This window comes from Cavia porcellus, unplaced genomic scaffold (assembly GCF_034190915.1).
Source record: "Cavia porcellus strain 051 isolate PalLab524CR breed Dunkin Hartley unplaced genomic scaffold, mCavPor4.1 scaffold_21, whole genome shotgun sequence".
Lineage (NCBI taxonomy): Eukaryota > Metazoa > Chordata > Mammalia > Rodentia > Caviidae > Cavia > Cavia porcellus.
Window position 1 is genome coordinate 33,627,246 of NW_026947504.1, and position 24,417 is coordinate 33,651,662.

The window sequence follows — 24,417 nt, forward strand, 5'->3', positions numbered from 1 at the left end:
TCAGCTTTCTGTCTGTGCGAATTCACCCATTCAAGGGGCCGTTTGTGAGTGAATTCATACAGTGTTTGTCGTCTTTGTGACTGACTGGTTTCAGGTAGTGCAATGTCCTTCCAGCTGGCCTGCGCAGAAGCATGCGTGTGTCAGGATTCCCTGCCTTTTGACGGCTGAGTAATACCCCACATGTGTTTACCCAGGCATGCGGGCTGCTTGCACCTCTTAGCCACTGTGAATAAGACTTGTGTGAAGATGAGTGTGCAGGTACCTCGCCAAGTCCATTTTCACTTTTTTCCGATGCATGCTGGAAGTCAAAGTCCTGTATCATATGGTAATTCTGTATGCAATGTTTTGAAGACCTGCCACCATGTGTTTCTGTGTCTTATGACCAAGGAAATTCAGTAAGGTGTGTGACAGAAGCAGAGAACTACTAAAAGATGGCCATGGCCAAGTCTTTGTTTCCCTGTTTCTGCCCCTGACCAGCACAGGCACTTGGGCAGCTTATCTTTTTGATCATCAGTTTAATCATTTGGAAAATGAAAAGGTAAATTCCCTGCTGGCCCCCTGGACTCGCTCGCTGAAGCGGAGTACGGGAGGCTTTCCCATGGGGCTGGGGCCGCACCTCGCGTGGACAGCAAGGCTTTTCCTCCTGAGTTCCCGCCGCAAGGAGAGGCATGGGCTCGGAGAGTGCCTGCGCCCCTGAGCTACTGCGGAAACCTGCAGCTCCTAACCCCTGCTCTGCCGGCCTGTCCTTCCGGGGCACTCGAGTTTCCTTTCTCGAGTAACAGAGGAAAAGAAAATGAAAAAAACAGTTAAGTCCTGCCATACTCAAAGTAGGTAGTTTTAATTACTTATTGAATGAGTAAAATGGTTTTGAGATTTGACGATTCGGTGTAAGCAGATATGGATCTATCTTACTGAATTTTCAGGAATGTTGAATATATTTTTAAAAACTGGAAATTTTATCTAACACTCATAACAACGCAGAGATGAAGCTGGGTGTGGTGACCCATGCCTGTGACCTGTGTGACTCTGGGAAGCTGAGGCAGACGAGGTGACTGAGTGAGACCCTGTCTCAAAAGTTCAAAAGGGCCGAAGATGTGGACCCCTGGGAAGTTCTGGGTTCAATAAAGAAATGAGCCATGCAAAAAAATATAACTCAGAATTCAGAACACTGACTTGAGCGTCCCAGAGCCAGCACTGTGTCTGTAGGCTCCCAAATATTAATGAGGCAAACTTAACACTGCTGGAAAAGACCAAGCTTAATGTAAGATACTTTATTTTTCTGATTGTAAATGAGGTGAAGTCCTAAATCAAACCCAGTATAATTTATTGAGTTATCTTGAGAAATAAAAGGATGCTTAATTCCTGAGATTGTGTTATGCTTACAGCATGTAAAATGAGAACTTCTTCCCCAGAGGAATTTCTTTTAGAGATATAACCTGAGTGACAGCTCATACAAAATGATTCCGTAGTACATGAAACACTCTAAAATTCTTCTGCTTTGGTTCAATTTCAGATTCACATGAATAGCTAATAAATTTCAAAGTCCTAAAGGCCTTGGACTGTGACACTTCATTTTTACACCCTCTGCTCCAGACTCGGCTTGACAGTAATAAGCACAACACAGCCGTGTGAGGCCTCAGCGGCAGCTCCTCAGCACACAGTCTCTGTTCTTCTCTTCTGCAGGCAAACACGCTGAAGACATATTTGGAGAGTTGTTTAACGAGGCTAACAACTTCTACATCAGAGCAAATTCTCTTCAAGACAGAATCGACCGCCTTGCTGTCAAAGTCACCCAGCTGGATTCCACCGTGGAAGAGGGTAGGTAATTGCGTGAGTGCAGTGAGCTAGAAGTGACGGCCACAAGACGGTGGTAATTAATTGTGTGTAATCACTGCTGTTCCAGGGCAGGAGCTGACATTTCATCCTGTGTCTCCCTAGAATAGTGAGGGGAACCCTGCAACATGGGTTAATTAACGATGAAAAGATTCATCTCTTGTCTACCTCATACACCATGATTTTGTTTAAAAATTGTTAAGTGTAGTATTTGCTTAAACACTTCTTTCGATGCATTCAATATTAGAAATCCTGAGAGTTATTGACAGCCATTTTAAAAGTACTTTCTTAGTTAGAATTCATAGAATCACTCCAGAGTCCAGCCAAACGTACACGCCAGAGTGCAGCCCAGGGTACACTGCTGCAGCCAGCAGGCTTTGGCCTGATGTTCCTGTTTGGGCTGATGCTTGGGAATCATCTTGGTGATTCTGCCCATCTCCAAATCTTACAAACCTTCTCAGAAAGAGCATTTACCAGAGGCCTTTAGATTTTAATTTTTAGAATGATATTAATATCAACCAGTACTTTTTAGGTTAACTGATAATCATCTGATAATATCCCCTGAAATGTGAGGCAGTTTCAAGAAAATTTAAACCATCAACAATTCCATGTTAAAACTTTGAATGAGAGACTGAGATAAGACTTAAAAAAATCTGAAAGTCATAAGATTCTACTCCATAGTTAGAGAAAAGTATTCAAGTTACATATTATTTTTCCTTTATATAGTACTAGTTAGAATTTTTCCTGTTGCTTTAAAGATGCTCCCAGCATCTTGAGTTTTATACTATACCTATATAGTAGTATAGAGTAGTTATTTGAGGGATTCATGCCTCATCGTTTAAAAAACATACATTTACTCATGTTCAGTTCTTATTTATAAAAGATCTAAATTAAATTATGGCTAATACCTATTGTGAACATTCTTACTGACTTTGCAGCAATAAATAGGAAGCTAAAGACATGTTCTTTTAAATTATATTTTTAATTTTATTTTTAAATTCAAAAATTAAATAGTGACTTGGCTGTTTAGATAAGGAATTCTTTTTTTTTTTTTTTCTGTCTTTTTCATTTTTATCGGTACCGGGGATCAAACTCACGACCTCCTGCTTGCGAGGCAGGTGCTTATGCCGCTGAACTAAATCCCCAGCCCTCTAGATAAGGAATTCTTAACATCTTAAGTCATTTACTTTTTAAACCAGTATCACAAAAGATTTTTAATATTCATCTTAGATTTTTTTTCTGGCTTTTGGAATTTGGAAAGTTTATGATAACATTTTACACTGAAAAATGTTAAGCTGTAAGTTAATGTTTATGAAATTTTATGGTCCATTTCATGTGTTTAAAATTTTTTCCCAATCAAAATTTTTACCTTGCTCTGAAAGCTAGGAAATCAGTGGTCTGTTTAGGGCTTATCCTTTGGGGAGAGGGGATGGAGAAGATCCCGGAAATGTCATTTAATATCCCTTAATCATAGCTCTAATAGTTGAGCCAAGTGGATTGATAGGATCCATTTGCCAAGGTCAGATGAGTTAACAGATGATGCATAAATGCAGTGTAAACTTAACAAAAGACATGTACTGATGTTAATGTTGGAAAACCTTAGTATGTTATTTACGTTTCTGTAGTGGTTGCAGCAGTATTTTCCCTAGATATTACACTTAAAAGAATATTAACTGGTTAGGTTACCCCTTCCCCCTGGGCTGCCATGCCTGTTACATTTCTATGTGGTTTTGGAGAAGTACTACTTAAATAAATGATGATCTACTGTTAGATTCAATGAAATAATTAGGTTACTGCCAAAGAATTTGACCTTATCTTATCAAGAAAACTGCTACCTAAAAGGAAGAGAATCAACTTCTAGCATAGGTTTAAAGAAACAATAGAAACCACTGGTTATTCCAGGAGATTTTATGGTTACCAGTCAAATGATACTTATTTCTAACTAGTGAAAAATATTTCTTTGTATCTCACCTTGGGGGACTTTTCTCTAAATAGTGTCACTGCAGGATATCAACATGAAAAAAGCTTTCAAAAGTTCTACCATCCAAGACCAGCAGGTGGTTTCAAAGAACAGCATTCCTAATCCAGTTGCTGACATTTACAACCAGAGTGATAAACCACCGCCTCTGAGCATCCTGACCCCATACAGGTATATTCCCGTGGTGCCAGAGCCTCTTCAGTGGAGGTGGGTGGAGATGGGGGGCAGGCTGGAGAGGTGTAGCGCACCTGCTTCAGTGGCTTTAAAGAGTTCTTCCCAGTCTGAAAACAGTAATTGTAGTTTTGTACCCATTGAAAGTAGTTAGTGATACAAAACTACTGAAGCTTTAGGATTTTCAGATATAAGTACATTTACTAGCCGAAGTGTGACATGACGTGAAAAGTGATTTTACTGTACGTGTGGATGTGTATTCAGTTACATGGAAAATAAAACACGTGTTTGAGTTTTTAAAAATGTATTCAATAAAAGTGCCGGCTTGAATTCATTCATGCAGTAGTCGGGTACTTAAAACGTAAACTTTTGTATTTGCACTTAAATGTGACAGGAACAGGATGCTAAAAAGTTGAACGATCAGATACAGTGAAAAAGAACCCTAGCCCCTTGGTCTTTTGTCAGCATTAACTTGTGTTCCCATCTCCATTAGAATGTTAAAGCCATATTAAGGAACATACATTTTAGACCTCTGAAAGTTTCCCCCGAGTTTTGCAGTCTGTTTTCCCATACCTTTACCTGTACTCAAAGCCTATTGTGCGGAATCGATTCTCTTTTTCACAATAATGTTATTAATAAAGTCTCTGTCACATGGCTTGCTTACAGATTGGGAAGCTAGAAAAAGAAGGCGTTAAATGAGTCGTGTGCTTGTCTGCAGTGAGTCTCAGTGGCAGGGTCTAGGATAGCCACTGTAGGAGCCTGGCACTGAGCACTGGACAGTGAGGGGCACACAGGAGGTAACAAGGCAGGCCTCCAAGGGGACCCCTTTTCCTTCCTGATCGTTAACTCGTTTCTCACTGCACTCCTGTGATTGTTTTGCTCCTCTTCTGTGCCCTGAGCTGCGGAAATACTAATATGAAGTGCACAGTTTGTTTTCCTTGTTGAAGGATTACAGGCCCCATACTTTTTCAGACTTTTAATGGGATGGACTTTATTTGCACCATGATTGTTTTGAATATTACTACCATATTACATTACATTTTAATTCATGTCACATTATTTTTGGCTATATGGTGAGTAACTTACATAGGATATGAAATATTCTTTAGACCATAGCAATTACAGCAGTACGTACAAGTAAATAAATTCTCTTTGAAAATATGTAGCTCAGCACATTTTCCTAGCCACACTGGCATGCAGTGAGCATTTTGCTTCTTTCCTAACTGAATTTATGATACAGTGGTGCCTTGGTTCACAAATGGAAACATTGGGCAAAATCGTGTTTTTGTCTGCAAACTCCACGGTGAGTGATGGACATGACCGTGGCCGTCTTTCCCACACAGACACAGCACGGCTGGCCTTTGCAGCATTTGTGGCTGAATTAAGTTTATGAACCAAGGTACCACTGTACTGGCAAACCTGATTGAGAAGGGACAGACTCTTCACTCGTTTTTATCACAGTAATATTTAATCTCCAGAGTAGAAAAGAATGTATTTATACTAAGAATTCATTCATCTCTGATTGTGGCCCCTTTTGGAATAAAGTATTTCCTGAAATAGTTGAGCTACTCAAAATTGATGTTGATAAGCCAGCATGTGCCTTTTCAGAGCCATTTTCTGGTTTTTTTTGGGTCTTTTTTATTTTTATCGGTACCAGGGATCGAACTCACGACTGCATGCTTGCAAGGCAGGCACTTATGCTGCTGAGCTAAATCCCCAGCCCCTCATTTTCTGTTTTTCATTCTAAGTTTGCAAATAGTACCTTATCCTACTTACGTGGAACACGTTGCTCGCTGTGAATGTTTCTGTATTTATTTCAAACAAGGAAGTTTAGAGCATAATGTACTTGATAATGAAGATACTCCATGGGGTATTTGCTGAGTTAAAATGTTAATATTAACCTTCCAGTGTTAGATAGAAATATCTAACCATCTTTTCCTCTTTGACTTATAATACACTGATTCATAGAGATGATAAGAAGGATGGGCTGAAGTTCTATACTGATCCTTCCTATTTCTTTGACCTCTGGAAAGAAAAAATGCTACAGGACACAGAAGACAAAAGAAAAGAGAAGCGACGTCAAAAGGTATATAATTCCATCACAGGAAATGTGCATGTCAGTGTGTGTATGGGATTCTTGATTATAAATAGGTCAGTAAATTCTTATTTAAATGGGTGAGATGTTGGACTTACTATTTTTTAGAGGTTGGTTTTCACCTGAAGATTCTAACAATTCAGTCAAATACAGTAGTTCTGTTTTTCAACAAATAATGGTTTGTTCACCAACACTTGCTTTGCTTTAACAAAAATAGTGGCTTAAATTTTAGTTTTGTTTGCAGCCAGGTTTTATAACTTGCCTACTCCCTCAGATCTTCATAAAGCACTCAGCATTGCATATCAGATAAAAAAATGTGCTTTTTATTCTTGGTGATTGGGTTGCCACTTCTCTGTAATGGAGCCCTTGGGGAAAGTCTCACAGTGGGTGAGAACCGTGTGTGCTTTGCGCTCTCCCATGGCCGTATTTACTGGGAGTGAGCCTACTTTCAAGGGGGTGGTGGTAGGCAGGAGGCTCACAAGTCTGAAGCTAAGAACACCTCCTTACAGGGTGCCTTGGATAAGCTGACTGCTCTTAGGTTTAGGGACCAGGCCCAGGACTTGGTCAGTGAGAAGAGTAATTCTCCAAGAGGAAGTATTTGCCAATATCTTGTATGTAAGTTACCTTTAAAAACAATTACTCAGTTCGCTTGACAAGCACTGGAGTGCACTAATTGAGAGAAGTGCTTAGCATTTCGCAGGGTGGACTCAGCTTTGAAGCATGTAGGTGTGGGATTGGGGATTTAGGGTGGAGGAAAATTCAGCATTTGAAAACAAGATTTAAGAAAAGGAACATACGACCTGGGCATGGCTTAGTGGTAGGACTTTTGCCTAGCATACGTGAGGCCCTTGGTTCAGTCCCCAGAACCTTCACCAATAAATAAATAGATAGATAGGTAGATAAATAAAAAGAAGAAAAGGCAAAGGTGAGGGACGTAAGACATCACTACTGAATTCTGGGAAAGGGCAGAGAAGCTATGGTTGTTACACTCTCATCCCTGTGACTTGGGAAGATTTTACTGGGAACCTTGGAAGAATTCCTGCGTTCCGCAAAGCATGAAGGGAAAAGAAATATTTAGTATGTTCCCACCAGCTTGAACCACGTGTGTGACTGGCTCCCATCAAGCAGCTTGGACGGCTGGCAGTGGTCATGCGTGTATCACAGGTGGTTCACACAACCCGGCAGCGAGACATGAATTACAGCCTGGTTATAGACACATTAGACACATGTTATTTTAAAGCCTATACCTTTTCATAGTAACAAGGGAAAATACCAGGGATTTCAAAAGTGCCTTCCTTTGAAGCCTTCTGTCCTATTAAGAGGCTTTTGATTTCCCTTCTCAGAGATCCTTTTGACAGGATATTTGTCTGGTCACTCTCCTTTAAAGAGAAAACAAACTTTTATGTTATGATTATTGCGTTTTCAAAATCATCTGTCATTTCTTCTGCTATTTTGTGTCACTCTGTATTCCTCAAACTTATAATTCTGGTAAGAATTTCTCATTCATTTTAATAAAGTGCTTCTTTGTTTAATGCCTTCTAAGTTCTAGATATAGACAGTGTTTTTCTATTTTTTTTATTTTTTTTTTGTCTTTTTCATCGGTACCAGGGATCGAACTCACGACCACCTGCTTGCAAGGCAGGTGCTTATGCCGCTGAGCCAAATCCCCAGCCCCTAGACAGTGTTTTTCAACAGCTGTCACACACATGGAGATATAGTACAGTGAAGAGCACAGGCGTGGGACAGTCCCACAGCCCTGGAGCTCAGACGGAGATTTACAAATGTCAACACAAGTCTGCTTCATAGAGGGCTAGAAAATGAAACAACATAGCCTTCCATTTCCATGATTTCTGACATCTAGGTCACATTCACTTAAAAATGACAAACCTGAAGGGAGAAATCAGTTTAGGAAATTTGGGAATAACAAATCCACTGTATGTAGACACTAGATTTTCTTTAGTTTGATGCTTAAACAAAAAAACAAGCAGCAAATTTTAAGTGCATTGTAACATGGGTAAGTGCAGCGTATTTCCTTCTCAGAGCAGGGGTGCAGAACTTGAGGTGACCTGGTGGGGTGGTCCTGGGCGTGTGGTGTAGTGTCGAGGGAAACCTGTGAGGAGGTGACACATGCCAAGGTCTGAAGGAGACAGCTCAGCAGAGTAGGGGTGGGGCAGAGGGGAGGCCGGTGGCCAAGGGAGATGCACAGGTGTCATCAAGAGACACTCTAGGTAGACTATCTAAGAATATACTTAGACTCTAGGGATTTTAGTAAGTAGGCCAGTGTAACTGCAGTGTGGATGCATCATTGTTGATATTTTTGTTATAGTCAGTTAACTTTTGTGTGTGTGTGTGTGTGTGTGTGTGTGTGTGTGTGTGTGTGTGTCCTAAGGCCATCTTTGTAGGTAGAACTGGAGACTAAACCATTGATTAAAAAAAAAGCTTAATTCCTGAATATGTCAGTGTATATTTCCTACAGAGTAATAGTTTTTAACTTCTTTAACACAATGACTCTTAATTGTTATGTGTACTGGAATCACAGAGGAATCTCTGCACCTTTTTTCTTTTGGATTTTAAAAGTATGCGTGCAATATACGCTGGTGTAAAATGCTTAATTTTCCCTGAAGGAAATAAAGGCAAACCCCACCCGACACTGTTCAAAGTTGGGTATGCAATTTTTCATCCATTCAAGGGTGCATGAACACACACATGTACACACACATTAACAGTAATTTATATGCATAGAATTGAGCTACATGACACACACAGACACTGTTAAAGATATACTTCATTCTTAATAGTTATGTAGTATTCTGAATACAAATGTTTTATAAATTATTCACTTATTGTATTCATAAATATAAGTTGCCACTGTCCTGGTAGAGTGGTGGGCTCTGGTATGTGTGTAGAGTTTGTTAGGATAAATTTCTAGAGTTGAATTGCTGTTAATAAAGAGAATATGAATTATAAATTTTTGAAGATACCATCATGTATATCTTAATATCTTTCAGTCTTAAAAGACTGAAAAGCTAGTTTTCATCCTACCCGTGTCCCCTATCCCCAAATGCTGGTTTTTGATGAGCACGCCCCTCTGTCATCTCCTCTGCAGTCCGTATTTCCATAGCCTTATCAGCCATTTCTGTATCTTTGAATTTCAAGTCCACATCTTTTGCTGGTCCATTATCAGAGTCTCCCAATACCTCTGGTTTACTTCTCCCAAGTACTCTGGTTTATTTCACCCTTAAATTATCTGCTATTTTCTTTCTTTTTTTCAATCAAGTTTATTGGTACTATTTAGATAGACATGATGATCACATGCAGCATGAGGAGTTTGCTCCTGTATGTGAGGGATCTTGATTCCTCTTTTTTCCCCATTCTCCTGCCCTCCCTTCAACCTCCTTCAGCATATTTACAAAGCTCTGTTTCCATTTTATCCTTCTTTTATCATTTTTTTCCTTTTTTCCATTTTTTCTTACTCCGCCACCGTAGCATTTTAGCTGGTGTCCCTGCTCTCTCTTTTGATCTGCACCCTGCACACGGAAGACTCCCCGCCATGCTGTCCCTGCCTCCTTCACAGCTTCCCATCACGCCTCAGATGAAGAGCAGAATTGCTAGTGCAGCCTTGAGGGTCTTCCTGCCCCTCAGACCTTGGACCATTCGCCCCAGGCTGCCATTACCTTCTTTTATGTCTCTTGCCTCAGGAGGTCTTCCCTCTCCTCTCCCTTTCCTGTCCCTCTCCTTAGCATGCAGACACAAGCTGTGTGTCTGTCTCATGCCTCTTCACGCGCAGGGCTGTCTCTAAGGCACTGCAGAAACCTCCCTGGCTTCAAGACTTCGGTGGCGCTCACATAGCAAAACATGTCATGCGCACATGCATATTTATATAGATATCTGCATATGTAAAATATATTTGTACAATACACATTACTATTATTTTGAAATATAAAGACACTTCTGTTTTACCATATTGTAGAATGAATGGTACGTTTATATGTATCATGTTGCAGACTTTCCCTGCGGACCTCAAGCTCGGTGAGGGCAGAGAAGTGTCATTTTTTACTTTTCTGATCACCATTTGTGTTTCCAGTGCCTGGGACTCGGTGGGCTCTGGAGTCTTGTACTTGAAGCATGGTGAGGATTTGCTTGTGTGGCCGGCATTTACTGTGAGCTCTGTGTAAACTGAGTTGAGTGCCATAAGAGGGAGGCATAGGAAGCAGGGCGTACGCAGTCCTCACCCTAAGGATCAGAGGATCCTTTTGGGAAGCAGGAGCAGCTAACAGATGCAACAGAAATAGCTGTCCTTGCTTCTAAAAAAGTACCTACGCAGGACCTGAGCATTTATAAAAATGAATACAACAGCAGGCATGGCCCGGTGTGGGGGCAGGTAAGTTTTTGTCTTATTTCCTGTTAAGGTAGTTTTAAGCTAAGTTAAGTATTCTGTAATAATCTTTTATAAGTTGGGAGCAGATTATTTTGAATTGTTTAGTTAAATAATTGCATGTCAACAAACTGGGCAAAGTGATGTAGTTGTGAGAACTGATATCTCTGAAGAGCGTTACCAGGTATTTAGAATATACAATACAGATCCAAAAGGTGTCAATATTTAAAACAGGCTACAAGCTACATGTGGTGGCGCACACCTGTAATCCCAGCACTGGGGAGGCTGAGGCACTAGGATCACCATGAATTCGAGGCCAGCCTGGGCTACAGAGTGAGTTTGAGGCCAGCCTGAACCGGATGGTGAAACCCTGCCTCAAAAAAGACTGGGAGAGGGGAGTGACAGCTTCCTTACCAGATGATGGGAAGCAGGTCTCCTAACTTAGCAATGGCTTTCTGCTCTGAGGAGAGAGCGTGGTGTCAGGGAGTCCCCTCTGGGTCCTGGAGTGAGAGAGCTCTGCCGCCTTGAACGTGCTGTAGGGCAGTAACGGGAATGTCCATGTCTCCTGTGCATGTCAACCGTATTTCCTGTGCACTGTGACTGTGTCTAACCTGCTGTTTCCTTTCCCTTCTGTCTCGGCATGCTTTCTTCTTTTTCCTGGACCTCAGGAGCAAAAGCGTATAGATGGCGTCACCCGTGAGGTGAAAAAGGTTAGAAAAGCCAGAAACAGGCGCCAGGAGTGGAATATGATGGCCTATGACAAAGAGTTTAGACCCGACAACAGGTTGTCGCAGAGTGTGCACCATGGAGCATCTTCCGAGGGATCCCTGTCCCCAGACACTAGGTGTGTGTGCGCACGCGTGTGCATGTGTGTGTGTGTCCAACCCCACCCCGGGGCTCGCCATCTCGGGCTGCTTCTTGATTGTGTGTCACTGGGAACGGCAGCAGCAGTCTGGGGTTGGCACAGCTGCAATAGGCCTCAAAACTCTGGATTAAAATTCTCTGTGTATTGATTTTGAATACTTCAAGGCAGTGTTGTTTTAAATTGGGTTACTTTGTCTGATTTGTTTTTCTCTTAAATTTACTGTTCAGTTATTCTAGAGGTAGTGTTTTGGTAGTGTCTTCAATTTTTACTTTAATAATTATTTAATCTTTTAGCTTGGAATTTTTAATTTGCTATGTTATTCATTAAGAATAATAGATGGTGATTACTATGACTTAAGAATGGCTTCACTGTTCTGCTCGATAACCCTTTGAAAAAACGATGAACAAAAGAGATTGATTGTTTACTTCTGATAATTAACCATGTATATTCTAATTTCAGGAGAAGAATTCAGGTGGAGTTTTAAAATTGGTTAGCAGTTAAGTGATGTCACTAAGTCACATTTTTCACAGAGGAATTCACTGGACAAAAAGAACTGACTGATCAGTTGAACTTCTGTATTAATGTCCGCTTTCTGATTTTGCAAAGCTGTAATCTATTTGTATAAAGTCGCAAGCAGAGAATTCTTTTTTGTTTATTTTCATTTTATTAGTACCTATTTACAGTATATAATGATTAGGTTCGTTATGCAAAGTTGATCCATGCACATAACATCCCCTGTTTACATCCCTTCTCTCCCTGCCTCCATCTTTTGAACAGAAAATTTGTATGTGAAATACAGGGTTTAAATGTTCCTGCCCAAGTGGGTCTGTAAGTCACTGGGTGACTGTGACAACACAGATCCTAGGTAATTTGCCTATGCAGTTGTTAACCGTTGGGAATCATTGGAGCTTCAACTGAGTTCTAGCCAATGTTTGAATTCTATGTCAGTTTATTTCTCTAGACACTAAGGTGCATGGTACCCTTCTGTTCAGTTCTTCGGGTAGGGAGAGCTATATGAAGTTAGTTTTCATTATTGTGAATTTACTCTCCTGTTTTCCCAAACTATTTAGTTGTGATTGTTCACTCATGCAAAAACATGTACTTTATTTTTATTCCATCTATACCCTCTTTTAACCAATGCAAATGGAAAATAGATATTTTAAATCCCTTGATTGACTGATTCTCACTCCGTTGTTCAGGTCAGACTGCTCGAAGTTACGCATAAAGTTGATGGTCGCTTGAATTACTTAATAGTTTGCCTTTTTGTGTTGCTTAGGTATGTCTTCATTTCTGTCATTTTTCAAGACGTGAACAGAATAATGTTTTATTTCTTAAGCATTGTCTTTTGTCCACTATTCCTGTGTCCTCACACTGTTTACATGTCATTACTCACAGATAAGTAGCTTACAACTCATCATTGTGCTTGGGTTATATCCTTTAAATTAATTTAGAAAGTTTTGTTTTTTATTCTGCCAAGGTGTACAACTTTTCCTTACGATATAAAACATAATTCCTACATGTTTAAATTACAAGCAAATTAAATATCCACCATTTTATCAGCCAGAGAAACCGCTGTTGCATGGGAGTACCTGTCGTTCATCTTTCTCTGTGCATGGGCGTGCTTCTTCCTTCTGTAAAATGGGAATCATTCTATATGTTTTTGCTGTCTTTTTTAACAGTGGTATTTTATCTTTTAGGTCCTATTTAAAAGCATGGTCTTGTATTGTTTATATCCTGTCATTTAAACGTATTCCCTCATACTGAGGGAAATTTAATAGTTTCATGACATTCATATAAGTGACACACTTTAACCCAGCCCACATAAACGAATCTTAAATTCTTGCCCTCACTGCATTACGTGTGGGATGTGAGTGTGAGTTTAATATGCAGGTTGTCACATGCTTGCCTCCCGTAACCAGCTCTCTTCAGTGTGCCTGGAAGTGTGGACTCGATGCCCAGCTGTCTGTTTTCGCTTGCCCATCCTGTTGGGGACCCTGTTACAGTGCCCTCACCCTGCCTGCCTTCTGCCCCAAAGCCCTTGGAGTCTGTTGGGATCTCCCAGTGCATCTCCACTGCAGAGCTCACACCTGTGGGTTTCAGTGCTGGGTTTCACCCACGCCTTCTCTTTTCTGCAGATGGCTGCCGTCATCACTGAGCTCCAGGGCTTCCTTGCTGCCCGTGTGTGGTCCTGGCTGTGGCTGGTGGCCACCTTCCCACCCGAGTCCATCTCCAGCAGTGCCCTGCTGCTTCCCCACCTCTCTTGCCTGCCACCACTCACTCCTTGTCCTCAGGTCCCTTCACTGTCCAGCCAGCCAGGCCCCTCTGTTCCTCCTGCCTGTCCTCACGATGGCCACCCTTGCCCATCAGAGCCTTGACCTTTGCTCTGGTGTCTGTCTGGTTAGCCCCATTTTCTTGATTGCTTTTGGCCCTGTGTCGCAGCGGTACGTCACAAGGATAGCGCTTTCTGTTGTGCCACAGGGTTTACAGGGTCTGCCCTGCATATACTCAGGGACTCGCCAGGTTTTTTCAGATGACTGTTTCCTTCTAAAAGTGGTACACATAGCCACTGCACAGGTACACAGAGGCAAGCACGTGTCTTCAGTGACCCTGGAATCTTAAGAATTTGTGTTTTCATTATGTACTGAATGTAAATACAAGTCAGATTCTTCTCCCACTAAAAATATGCTTAACTCAACTGGTAGCACATACCTGTCATCCTGGGAGCCAGGAAGGCTGAGGTAGGATTGCAAGTGTGAGGCCAGCCTGGGCAACATAGTGAGACCAAATTACAAATGTTCTGAGGATGTGGCTTAGCACTAGAGCAGTTCCTGAGCCACCCATGCTCAAGACCCTGGACTCCATCACCAGCCAAATTTTATATGTGACAGAGCAATTAGCACAGTTCAGAAGACATCCTCACATGGACACCACGATATGGAACCACAATTAGGGAAGAGAAATGGGTTATTATTTATGCTGCACTGTAATTAGAGGAAGAAAGCAGGCTCTTCTACTTAGTAAGCTTTCTGTGTCGCTCAGCAGTGCAGTTAGGGAGGCCCTGCTGTCCGGGCACCACAGACGGAACTGCGTCTCGTGCCCTCTTTGCTGCCTGCCCCACAGTCCCGTGTCTGCCTCTTTCCTCCAGAGGGAGAAGCACAAGCTGAACCCTAACAGGAGCCAGCAGGTGCATGTGAGAAAAGTCAGAACGAGAAGAGAAGAGTGGGAGAGAAGGAAAATGGGCATTGAATTTATGAGTGACGCAAGGAAGCTGGAGCAGGCGGGGAGCGCCAAGGAGGACAGGCCGCCCAGAGGGTTTGTGCTTTTGCTCTCTTTGGACCCCCAGCCCCAGGCCGCCTGCTGCAGCGCCATGAGCCGTGGGCAGCCCTGCTGCTGACTCGATTCCGTAACCACCCTCAGCTGCGACTGTCACTAACGCCTGCGTGGCCACACACTGCCACGCCTGCTGACCACTGCTCTCCTCTGGGCACTGGCACCTTTTCCCTCTTGGCTCACTAATGCCAGGTTTCCATTGCTTTCAGAGTTTCACGCTCAACTGTGTTCAAAGAAAATAAGGGCCTTTCATGGTGTGCTGTGTTGCTGCTTTCTATGGATTAAACACGTCTTCTGTTCAAGAAAAAATACAGCGCACTCTTGCATTCTCTTCATATTTATCCAGCTCACCCACCATTCTGTTTTCTAATTAGATGCTGTCAGTTTCATTGCCACTGAAATCCTGTCTGTCTGATGCTCTTTCCCAATGAAATGGGGTTTGTCAGTAGCCTGGTCTCAGAGAGGAAGTCCATGAAACACTGCAAACAAGGCTGGGCACCCTCTTGCTTGCTGAGCTGTCTGACTGACTGCAGAACGCAGATCTGAATCCATGTAACCCTGGGCTTGCTGCTAAAATAGTAATGATGTTGTTGCTCGGAAGCTCTCGTGGGGCTAGACCTAGTTGAGGGTGAAGGAAGCGTATGTCTTATTTTTGTGCGTTGGTACTGTAATTATTCATATGGATGCTTCTGTTTGTTAGAGAACATTTTCACTTGTAATTTAAATTTCTCCCATTGATTTTTCTCCAACATCAGGTCCCATGCTTCAGATGTCACAGATTACTCTTACCCGGCTACCCCCAACCACTCTCTACACCCCCAGCCGGTGACTCCCTCCTATACTGCTGGCGATGTGCCACCGCATGGGGCTGCAAACCAGGCCCCTGAGCATGAGTACCGGCCCCCATCTGCATCGGCGAGGCACATGACCTTAAATAGACCTCAGCAGCCACCACCGCCGCCGCCTCCCCAAGCCCCAGAAGGGTCTCAGGCCTCTGCACCGGTGGCCCCAGCAGATTATGGGTAAACAGCTGTTCTTCATACTCTAGCTGCTACTTGTTCTTGCTATGTGAATTTTTATTTTGATAGGTTATTTTGCCTTAGTCTTTAAGTATTCGTCCCTTAGAGCCAGTATCCAGGAAAGCTGAGTGTATGTCCCTTACCTTTAGTAAGGTGCCAAAATATAATCAGGAGCTATTGGGCACAGACACTACCAGTGATGACGTAGTCTGTGTAGGTGTGGTGTTACACCGCCACGCCTGAGTTGACCTTGCCTTCTGCACATAGGCTGTGTGTTTATGTGTCTCAGGGCAAGTCTGGTCAGGGGCTGGCTGGGAGCTGATTCATGCTTCTCCATGTGTTCTAGGGAAGTACAGACAGTGCTTGTCACAGCTGACAAACCATAGAGTATGACCTCGGCTTTGCCCTGTCTTCTCCCTCTTGACCTCTGGGCCCTCAGATTGTTTGGTCCTATGGCTTTCCATTTCTGTCTTGTGGGAGGGAGTCCAGCACCTCCTGCGAAGGACTTTCCTTTACATGTCTGTTATCAAGAAACACTCACCTTTACTTTGATGGGCTCACCCGTCTCCCCTGTGGCTGTACACTCATTTTTTAAGGGATCTTCTCCTTAGAATCAGTGTCTAGGAAAGGTGAGTCCATGCCTGCAGTAATGTGTACTTTTTAGAGCATTGGTGTTGCTATCTAAATGGGTGTCCATCACCCTCACAGGGGTGGTCACATAGTCCTGGCTAGGCCTATCCATTGCCCCTAGTGAAGCCAGGACACCCCGAAGATGTCCAGAGGCAGAAAGTGTCTGTGGCTCTGTTGGCCGGGAAAATCCTTGGTGAAGCAGAATCCAGCTGATGTCAAAGCTTTGATTCTTCTGTGAGTGCTGTGCACCTGGGTTTCCCTGGCCTTGGCTGGGGCCAGTTTTCCAGTTTAGTTGCCCATAGAAACCCCAGGAGATGGTTCGTGAGCCTCACCCTTTGAGACACCTGAGATGCTTTTTGATCTCTCTGGCCAACCACATTCCTTTAGCATTTCACAGAAAATGGCTTTATTTTTCGAGTGGTCTTTCTTGATTCATTTCAGCAGCCCTTGTATTCCATTGTAGTGAATAATGTAAGTCTGTGAAGTAACTGACTGCAGAGCAAGTGTGTGCATTCTGCCATGATCTCGGTCCAGCTGGCAGTGTCCACTGTGTTCAGGGAATTTCTCTGCCAACCACATCAGGACTTAGGGATGTGACTGTCTCTTCCTGTTTGGTGACTTTGCATGTTTCATCTGCTTATTAGGATGCTTCCAGCACAGATAATTGAGTATTACAGCGCTTCAGGACCACCACCTCCTCCGCCTCCACCCATGATTCCTTCAGCACAAACTGCCTTCGTCAGCCCTCTCCAGATCCCCTCGCAGCCCCCCTTTCCTGCATCACCCGGCTCCGCCTACTCCGCTCCCCCTCACCCACCCTCCACTGGGCTCCTGGTCACAGCACCGCCTCCCCCAGGCCCGCCGCCTCCCCCGCCAGGCCCTCCTGGCCCTGGCTCTTCTCTTTCCTCTTCCCCGATGCACGGACCCCCTGTGGCCGAGACAAAACGTCCAGAGCCTGCACAGCCACCCATAAGTGATGCTCGAAGTGACCTCCTTGCTGCCATTCGAATGGGTGAGTGGACACCTTGGCTATGCAGCCTCCTTTTATACCGAGATTTTTGTAGGTCTCCAACCAGCTGTCACCTTGTGCCTTCAATGACGGCTCTCTGCATTAATTTTATTTTTTGAATAATATTTTTTGAAGTAGACTTAAAGGAGCCTTAAAAAAAAAGGTGTTCATTTTTAGATGTGGTTAACCACATCATGATGAAGAACTGATAATTCAGAAATTGAATTAAAAAACTGAGAATTGAGGAAAGCTTTACTTAAAATAACAGAAATGATAAGTTGAGTAATAGGGTCTTATCTGTAGTCTACTGTAAAAATATAAATGTAAATAACGGAAACTGAGTTCATATCAATGACTTAGTTTTCTAAAGAAAATCTAAGATACCTCATCAGCATTTATTTAGCAGAAGTGCTGCCCTGATCCTCAGGCCCCAAAATGAGTGATAGTGTGTGTCAGGGTAGAATTGGGTGGGAGGCTGTCTTAGTTACTTTTCTCATTGCTGAGAAAAAATACCCAACACCCAGAGTTAAAGGAGGTGAGGTTTAGCTAGCTCACAGTTTGTGGAAGTTGGCTACTCCAAGGCAGGGTGGCACGGCAGTGGGGCAACAGTTCATGGTGGGCAGAAGGCAGCAAAACAAGAGGTGACCTTTCACCTGAGCACCCACCCATCAGACCTTTGCAGGGTTCTCTGTATCTCAGGCATCATTGATACACTTTGAGTTCATCAAGCAGTAATGTCACAGAGGAGGAGAAGCTTAGAGGTTTCAGCATTGTGGTCACCATAGGACCGTGTTAGACTCGGCATTTCTGTGCCTTTGGCCCTGTTCACGGAGAGTTAACACGTAATTAGGAGCTGTCTTGAGGGATATCTGATGCGCGTGAGCTGAGCCACGTGCCACCTCCAGACGGCCTCTGTTCAGAACAGTGTGAAGGTAAAAACTGTCTGAATCATAGCACAGCAGCAGAACACAACCTTACGAGTCAGTTCTCCTGTTGCTGGCCCTGGTGCCCAGCACTCCTCATTTAAGGAAGAAAGTGATTTTGCTCACCATTGGAGGGAATGCAGTCTGTAGACAGCTGGTGCAGGGGAGGAACATTGTGGAGGGACTGCCTGGCGGAGCAGAGCAGGTGACAGGGTCAGAACCAGGTGAAGGGCTGTTCATGCTCTGTGACCCGTCCACACAGCAGGAGCACAGTCTGCTAACCTGCTAGGTGTTCTTGATCCAGTGAAGCTGCCATATTAGGGTTAAGGGTCACAGCACGCACCTTGGCCTACCCGCAGATCTCCTTAAACCGTGAGTAATGTCAAAGTGGAGACAATAGCGAGGCCATGGTTCCTCCAGGCCAAACGTTTTTAAGTTTTCAGAATCTTAGGCCCTGACCCAGGGGAGTGTGTGCCATTTGCAGTTAGATTGAGTTTACAGTAAGTCCCCGACATAGGAACGGTCACGCTGTGAGCTTTCAGATTCGAGTGGACCTCATGTTATGAAGTTGCATAGGTGCCAATCCATCTCGGAAGCAGCTCCCGTGTCTGCAGACACTGTCACAGCACATGGTGCTGCTGTGTGCTAACCACATAGGGCAACAGTGTACAGCAGTGCAGGGCCCGGTCAGAGCCCAGGCTGTCTCAAAGCAGGAGGTTTGGGTTTTACGCTTTCCTTAGTCTGTGTCAGCGGTTAGTAAGACACTGTCAAACTCGTGATGGAAGCCACCTTACAGTCATCCTCCAGAAGGGAATGCACTCATAAGTTGCGGACTTGCTGTACTGATATCATCTGAATAGTATTGATGGGATTAACGTAGTGCATTGGATCTATGCTGGGTTTCTGATCTTGATTTTTTTAAAGGAAATTAGCATGTGAGATGTTTGAAGAGGGGAGAAGAATCAGTATGTGCTGTGTATTTCAGACAGTCCAGAGATAAGTGTGCGAGTGACAGAAAGAGAGGCAAACACTGGTCAGGGTGACCATTTGGGAAATCTGGATAGTTTTGCATGGCAGTGTTTTTATGCCGATCTTATGGCTTTTCTGTAAATCTGAGATTATTTCAGAAGAAAAAGTTAAAAGAGTGACACACATTAAGTCATCAGATACCATTGTTACTAAATAGTCCAATCGGTGGTTGTGTTTTATACCCATTCCTGCAGGGCTCCTCAGCTCCCTCCCGCAGACTCTGGCCGTGCAGTGTTAGTCTTCACGTGGCCACAGCCTGCTCGAGGCCCTGTCACTTCAGGTTTGAAGTGGCCACTGGCTAATGTGCAGGATGCTGTGACCCCCAAGCTTCCTTTGATGGTGTCCGCGTCATTGCAGCTGTCACCAGCTTTCTTAGAACAGATTCGCACAGTCTGCTCTCTCCTTAGATTTCTCAGACTTTCCCCTTAGGCTCAGCAGGAGAGTCCAGCAGACCTGTGCACCCCTGGCTCTTCCCTGAGACCTGACCCTTTCCCACTGTGCCCTCAGGGATCCAGCTGAAGAAGGTGCAGGAGCAGCGTGAGCAGGAGGCCCGGCGGGAGCCCGTGGGGAATGACGTGGCCACCATCCTGTCCAGGCGCATCGCTGTGGAGTACAGCGACTCCGATGACGACTCGGAGTTCGATGAGAACGACTGGTCTGACTGAGATGGGGGCAGGTGGCAGGGACCGCGGGGACACTGTGTGGGCGTGGGCTGGGGACCCAGATAGAGGTCTTATAATCCTTAGCTTAGCACCTTTTGTATGAATAACGTGGTATCGCTTCTGCACATCCAACAACTCTGGGTTTTTCAGTACTTACTGTGTAATACTTAAGTGCCACTCCACATAGCACATCGTGCCGCACACGGGGAGATACGCCGTAAGTGTTGCATCGTCCTGGAAACAGCACCTCGCTTCCCTCTTTGCCGTGAAGTATTTACTTTACTCTTAGCAGCCATTGCGGTTCTGTAGCCTTGCTGTGTATTTGTGAAGCTGCCTGGTTAGGTCTCTGCAAGACTGTCAGAGTGACTTTTTCTGACCAGTAAGTGATACTATTTTACCTTTTGTTTTCCTTTTTTTATTATAATGTGTTTTCAAAAGAAATTGGCTCTAGAGGGAAGGATTGAGCAAATCAGGAGAATCAAATGTTCCTGCATTGAGTTTCTTGCCTTTGGTAGCCTCGGAGTGCGTTTGGATGCTGGGCTGAGTAATTTCCTTGCCTTCGCACTCATCAGATGTGAAGTTGGAAGGGCCTTTTTCAGGCAGGGTTCCCTGTGGACACTGAGTTCATTTAGTAAATGCTTGCTGATAATTTTTGTGAGCTTTCAGCAAATCAGTGGTAATATAAATGAAAACAAGGACCATAACCCCTCAGGGCCATCGAGATGCCACATACAATACTGGCCAGCCCCAGCCAGCCAGGACAGGTGCGGGCTCTCCGGGGATCGCAGCACCCAGCTGGACAGTGCAGCAGGCAGCTCAGGCCAAGGGTGCAGAGGGCCTGCTGCACTTGGTCCAGGTTACACACGTGTAGGTTTAGGAGGAACATACTGAGAGCTCTGCTTTTCCTGGTGCTGTGGCCAGACCAGGATCAGCCTTGTGGGCGGGGCCTGCACCCCCTCCTAGAAGCACATGGCTCTCATCTGTCGCATTGTTGGCACCTTACACTTTCAGAAGCACCTCACTGCACGACCCTTTTCAGCCCATAGCTGAGCACCTTGCGTTCGCCTCTGCTGCTCTGTTCTTGCCGCTCAGTGATCCTGCAGACTGGTCAGGCAAACCAGGGCTAAAGCAGCACGGGCTAATTCTGGTCAGGCAAACCAGGGCTAATTCCGCACTGCAATTCTGGATGCAAGGTCACTGCCTCTCAGAGCACGCGTGCTGGCCCCAGCATTGCCTGTGGGTCAGCTCTGTGGAGTTGTGTGGGTTGCAGGGAGGATGTCAGCAGGAGAGTAGAGGTCTGGGGAGACTGGCCAGTGCCCCATGTGTCATCCGGTGTGTTTCTGCATGCCACCGGTGGACTCGGGGCACCTGTCATAAGTGTCCTCCTGTGTGCTGGACTCTTATGACACTGGATTTGAGACTGAGAAGCCAGTGTCTGCACTCCTTTCCAAGACCGACTTGGCCCTGTTTGAGTCCTTCTGCACCCCTGCGGCCAGCACCTTGCCCCAGAGTGCTTGCCACTGAGCTGTCCCTGTAATTCCGCGGACACTGGTCATTATTAATGCCCTTCAGTCTGTCTCTCCCCACTAGGAGGCTGCTGTGCTGGCGTTTTCCCTGGCACGCTGACCGTGTTTAGTCTTACTTTGTCCTCAGTGTAATGGTTGGCCTTTGTGTTACTTCCGTGTCGAGAGTGCCCCAAATAATTCTAGGGCTCACTTGGCAGCATTCTTTGTTTCGTGTGGCCCTTTGTTCTCAGGATGAAGGGAACGCATTAAAGCGACTGTCCACATCATGATTTGTCCTATTTATATCCTATTACAATACAGTCAGCGGCACTTTATCATAAATATTCACGAGCCTGTCAATTATTAGTTGTCCTCCTGTAGTTTAATCAACAAGTTACTTTTAATTTGATTTTTTGACTAGTGAGAAAGCTTCTACCCTGTTGTTTTCTATAACCTTTAATAGAATGGAAAATGACAGAAATGCAAATTAAATTATTTTTAGAGTATCTTTTCAGCAAACTTGATTTAGTATAAAATTTTAAATTCAGATCTGGTATGATGCTGCATGAACAGAGTAAAAGACTCTGAGTTTTTGGCTATTGTTTTCAAAAAGTATTTTCCAAAACAAATGAAGAAAATCATTCGGCACCGTATTTCATTCACTTCCGTAAATTTTAGGTTTAAACCACAATTGTAAATCACCCAGTTTTATTTCTGTGTGTATTTTAGTTGGCTCTCCTGCAAGCTTTTTCCTCATGGCAGACGCGGAGGGATGGAGAGAAGACTGGGTGCCCGCTCGCCGCACGCGCCCGGGGCCGAGCGAAGACACACGATTGTGCGTTCTTCCCCTCGGCTGTGCGGACCATCGCTCATGTCTGTGCTAAGGATGCTGCTGGGAAATTCATGTTCCATTGCAGTGAATTCTAAACAGCATCAACATCTTTTATGAGCACCAAGTGTCTAGATTATAAAAGTTTTATAATATTTGCCACTGAAATACATGATACATTTTAATCCATTAAAGATTAGTGAGAATGTATCAACCAGAGTAGCAAGTAATTTTGTTTTATGGAGCAGAGTATCTGTCATCTTGCAGTATTACCAATGCTGTTGTAAATTGAGAGTGGTATTAAAAAATTCTGTCAAACAATTTTTATCTGTTTGTATATCTTACTATAGATTATGTACAAGTAACATCTAAATAAAATTACACTTTTAACCCTAAAAGGTTCCGCTTGTTATAGTGGCGCTGTGGACCTGACTTGGGAGGATTTGGGACTTGGGTGTGGTTTTTATTTAGCCCTTTTCTGACTCCACCCTCACTGCTGTTTAACTCTCTGTGTAGCATTCCTGTGACTGCGACCTGGGGCTTCCAGCACCTTTCCAGGAGCAGGACAGCATGTGGCCTGGGCTGTGTTTCATTTTGATGACATTGTGGCCAATGCCTACGTCTCGCTTGCTCCTTGAGGGAGACTTTTAAGATATGGATTCTTTTTCATGTATGACAAAACCAGGGTGCGGTCAGGTTGTTCACCAGGGGCTCGGCTTGATATAAAGCCTCAATCCGGGGCAGTGATTCATGTGGGCAGTGATAGTCTGGACTCGGTGGCTGCTAGGTGGGGCCACATTCAGGGAGCCGCACTGGGGGTAGGTTCTGTCAGTCTGTCCTGGCGTGTGTCACGTGGTACCGTGGATTCTGTGTCGCCTCCCAGCTGTCTGCGTGGTCTTCCTGGACCACCTTACACATCTTTGCATCTGGGAACCAGAGCCTGATGCCCAATCTGCTAGACAGTCAGCAGCCTCTTGTGAAATGATTTAGATGAATCACAGGTTTTCAAATTACTTTTGAAACAAAACATAAATGGTCTGCACTTTTATAGAATATTTCATATTTTACCGAATACGCAGTGTGTTCTCAGTAGGACCACTTGCTGCGACGTGTGGCTGCCCCTTGATTTGTGTGGGTTCCCACCTTGCTGAGCTCTGTGAGCAGGCACAGCCTCCTGTTCACTGCGGTACTGTGTATCACCTGCAGTGCCTGCCGCTCACAGGATGCCAGTGCAGAGGAGCAAGTAGGGGTCATTAAAGAGCAGAGGGGAAGCTGCTTGAGGCCTGGTAGGAGCTCCTGTGCATCACCGCGTGCAGGTGGAGCCTGGAGGGCAGAGACAGGTCACTGGGGTCATGGCCTGGAAGGGTATGTTTCCCTCCTTGGCTCCAGCGCGCATTCTCTGCTTCCTGGCCACCGTGGCATAGCTTTCCTCCTCCACACCTTTCCCCATGCAGCTCCTGTCTTGGAGCTGCCAGCTATGGACTGAAAATACGGTACATACACTTTTGAGGTGTGGATGTCAGGTATTGCATCTCAGGGATGCGAACTTTTAGTATGTGTTTGAAATTCATCACTTCCCTTCCCTGTATAAACAGTTCTGTTCCATTTTTATCACTGAGTAGTGCTTCACAGTAAGAACACAGTGAATTCATTTGTCCTCTTTTGTAAGATACATGCAAAGCTTTTCTGGATATATGTGTTCATGCATCTTGGCTATAGACCCAAGACTGGGATTGCTACGTCACGTCATAGGAGTTTTATAAGAACAGCCAGAGCTTTTTTTTTTTCCTTTGAGACAGGGTCTTGCTATGTAGTGCAGGCCAGCCTGGAACTTACTTTGTAGCCCTGGCTGGCCTTGAACTCATAGCGAGCTTCCTGCCTCCCAATTGCTGGGATTACATGTGTGTGCTACCACACCCGGTGTTTGTTTTATTTTGTTTTTGTAAAGTGGCTGTACACTAGTAATGTTGCTTCACATCCTTAGATGTGAGTTTCTGTACATTGATCCTGCTTAGAGTTCACTGATCTTCAGTTTGTAAATGTGTGTCTTTCTTAGCACGTAGGGCAGTTGGACATTATTTTTCAAATTTCTGCTCTGCTGTTTCTATCCTTTTTAATGGTCCTGTTACACATATGTTCAACTTTTGGATATTGGCCAAAGTCC

General features: G+C 44.3%; 1 protein-coding gene across 5 annotated transcripts in view; it reads left to right on the top strand.

Annotated features, from left to right (window-relative positions):
* Wasf3 (WASP family member 3) overlaps positions 1-22,651 on the top strand; it is a 124,203-nt gene extending 101,552 nt beyond the window's left edge. For 4 of the 5 annotated variants that reach the window (XM_063232543.1, XM_063232544.1, XM_063232542.1 and 1 more), the window contains 7 exons: positions 1,684-1,818; positions 3,829-3,982; positions 5,951-6,068; positions 11,121-11,296; positions 15,403-15,669; positions 16,941-17,308; positions 19,765-22,651. In XM_063232543.1, coding sequence (XP_063088613.1) covers positions 1,684-1,818; positions 3,829-3,982; positions 5,951-6,068; positions 11,121-11,296; positions 15,403-15,669; positions 16,941-17,308; positions 19,765-19,922 — 1,376 coding nt within the window. In that variant the 3' untranslated portion in view covers positions 19,923-22,651. Of the gene's footprint in view, positions 1-1,683; positions 1,819-3,828; positions 3,983-5,950; positions 6,069-11,120; positions 11,297-14,462; positions 14,630-15,402; positions 15,670-16,940; positions 17,309-19,764 lie in introns of all 5 variants that reach the window. The other variant, XM_005007021.3, reaches the window with a different exon arrangement.
* Positions 22,652-24,417: the final 1,766 nt, after the last annotated feature.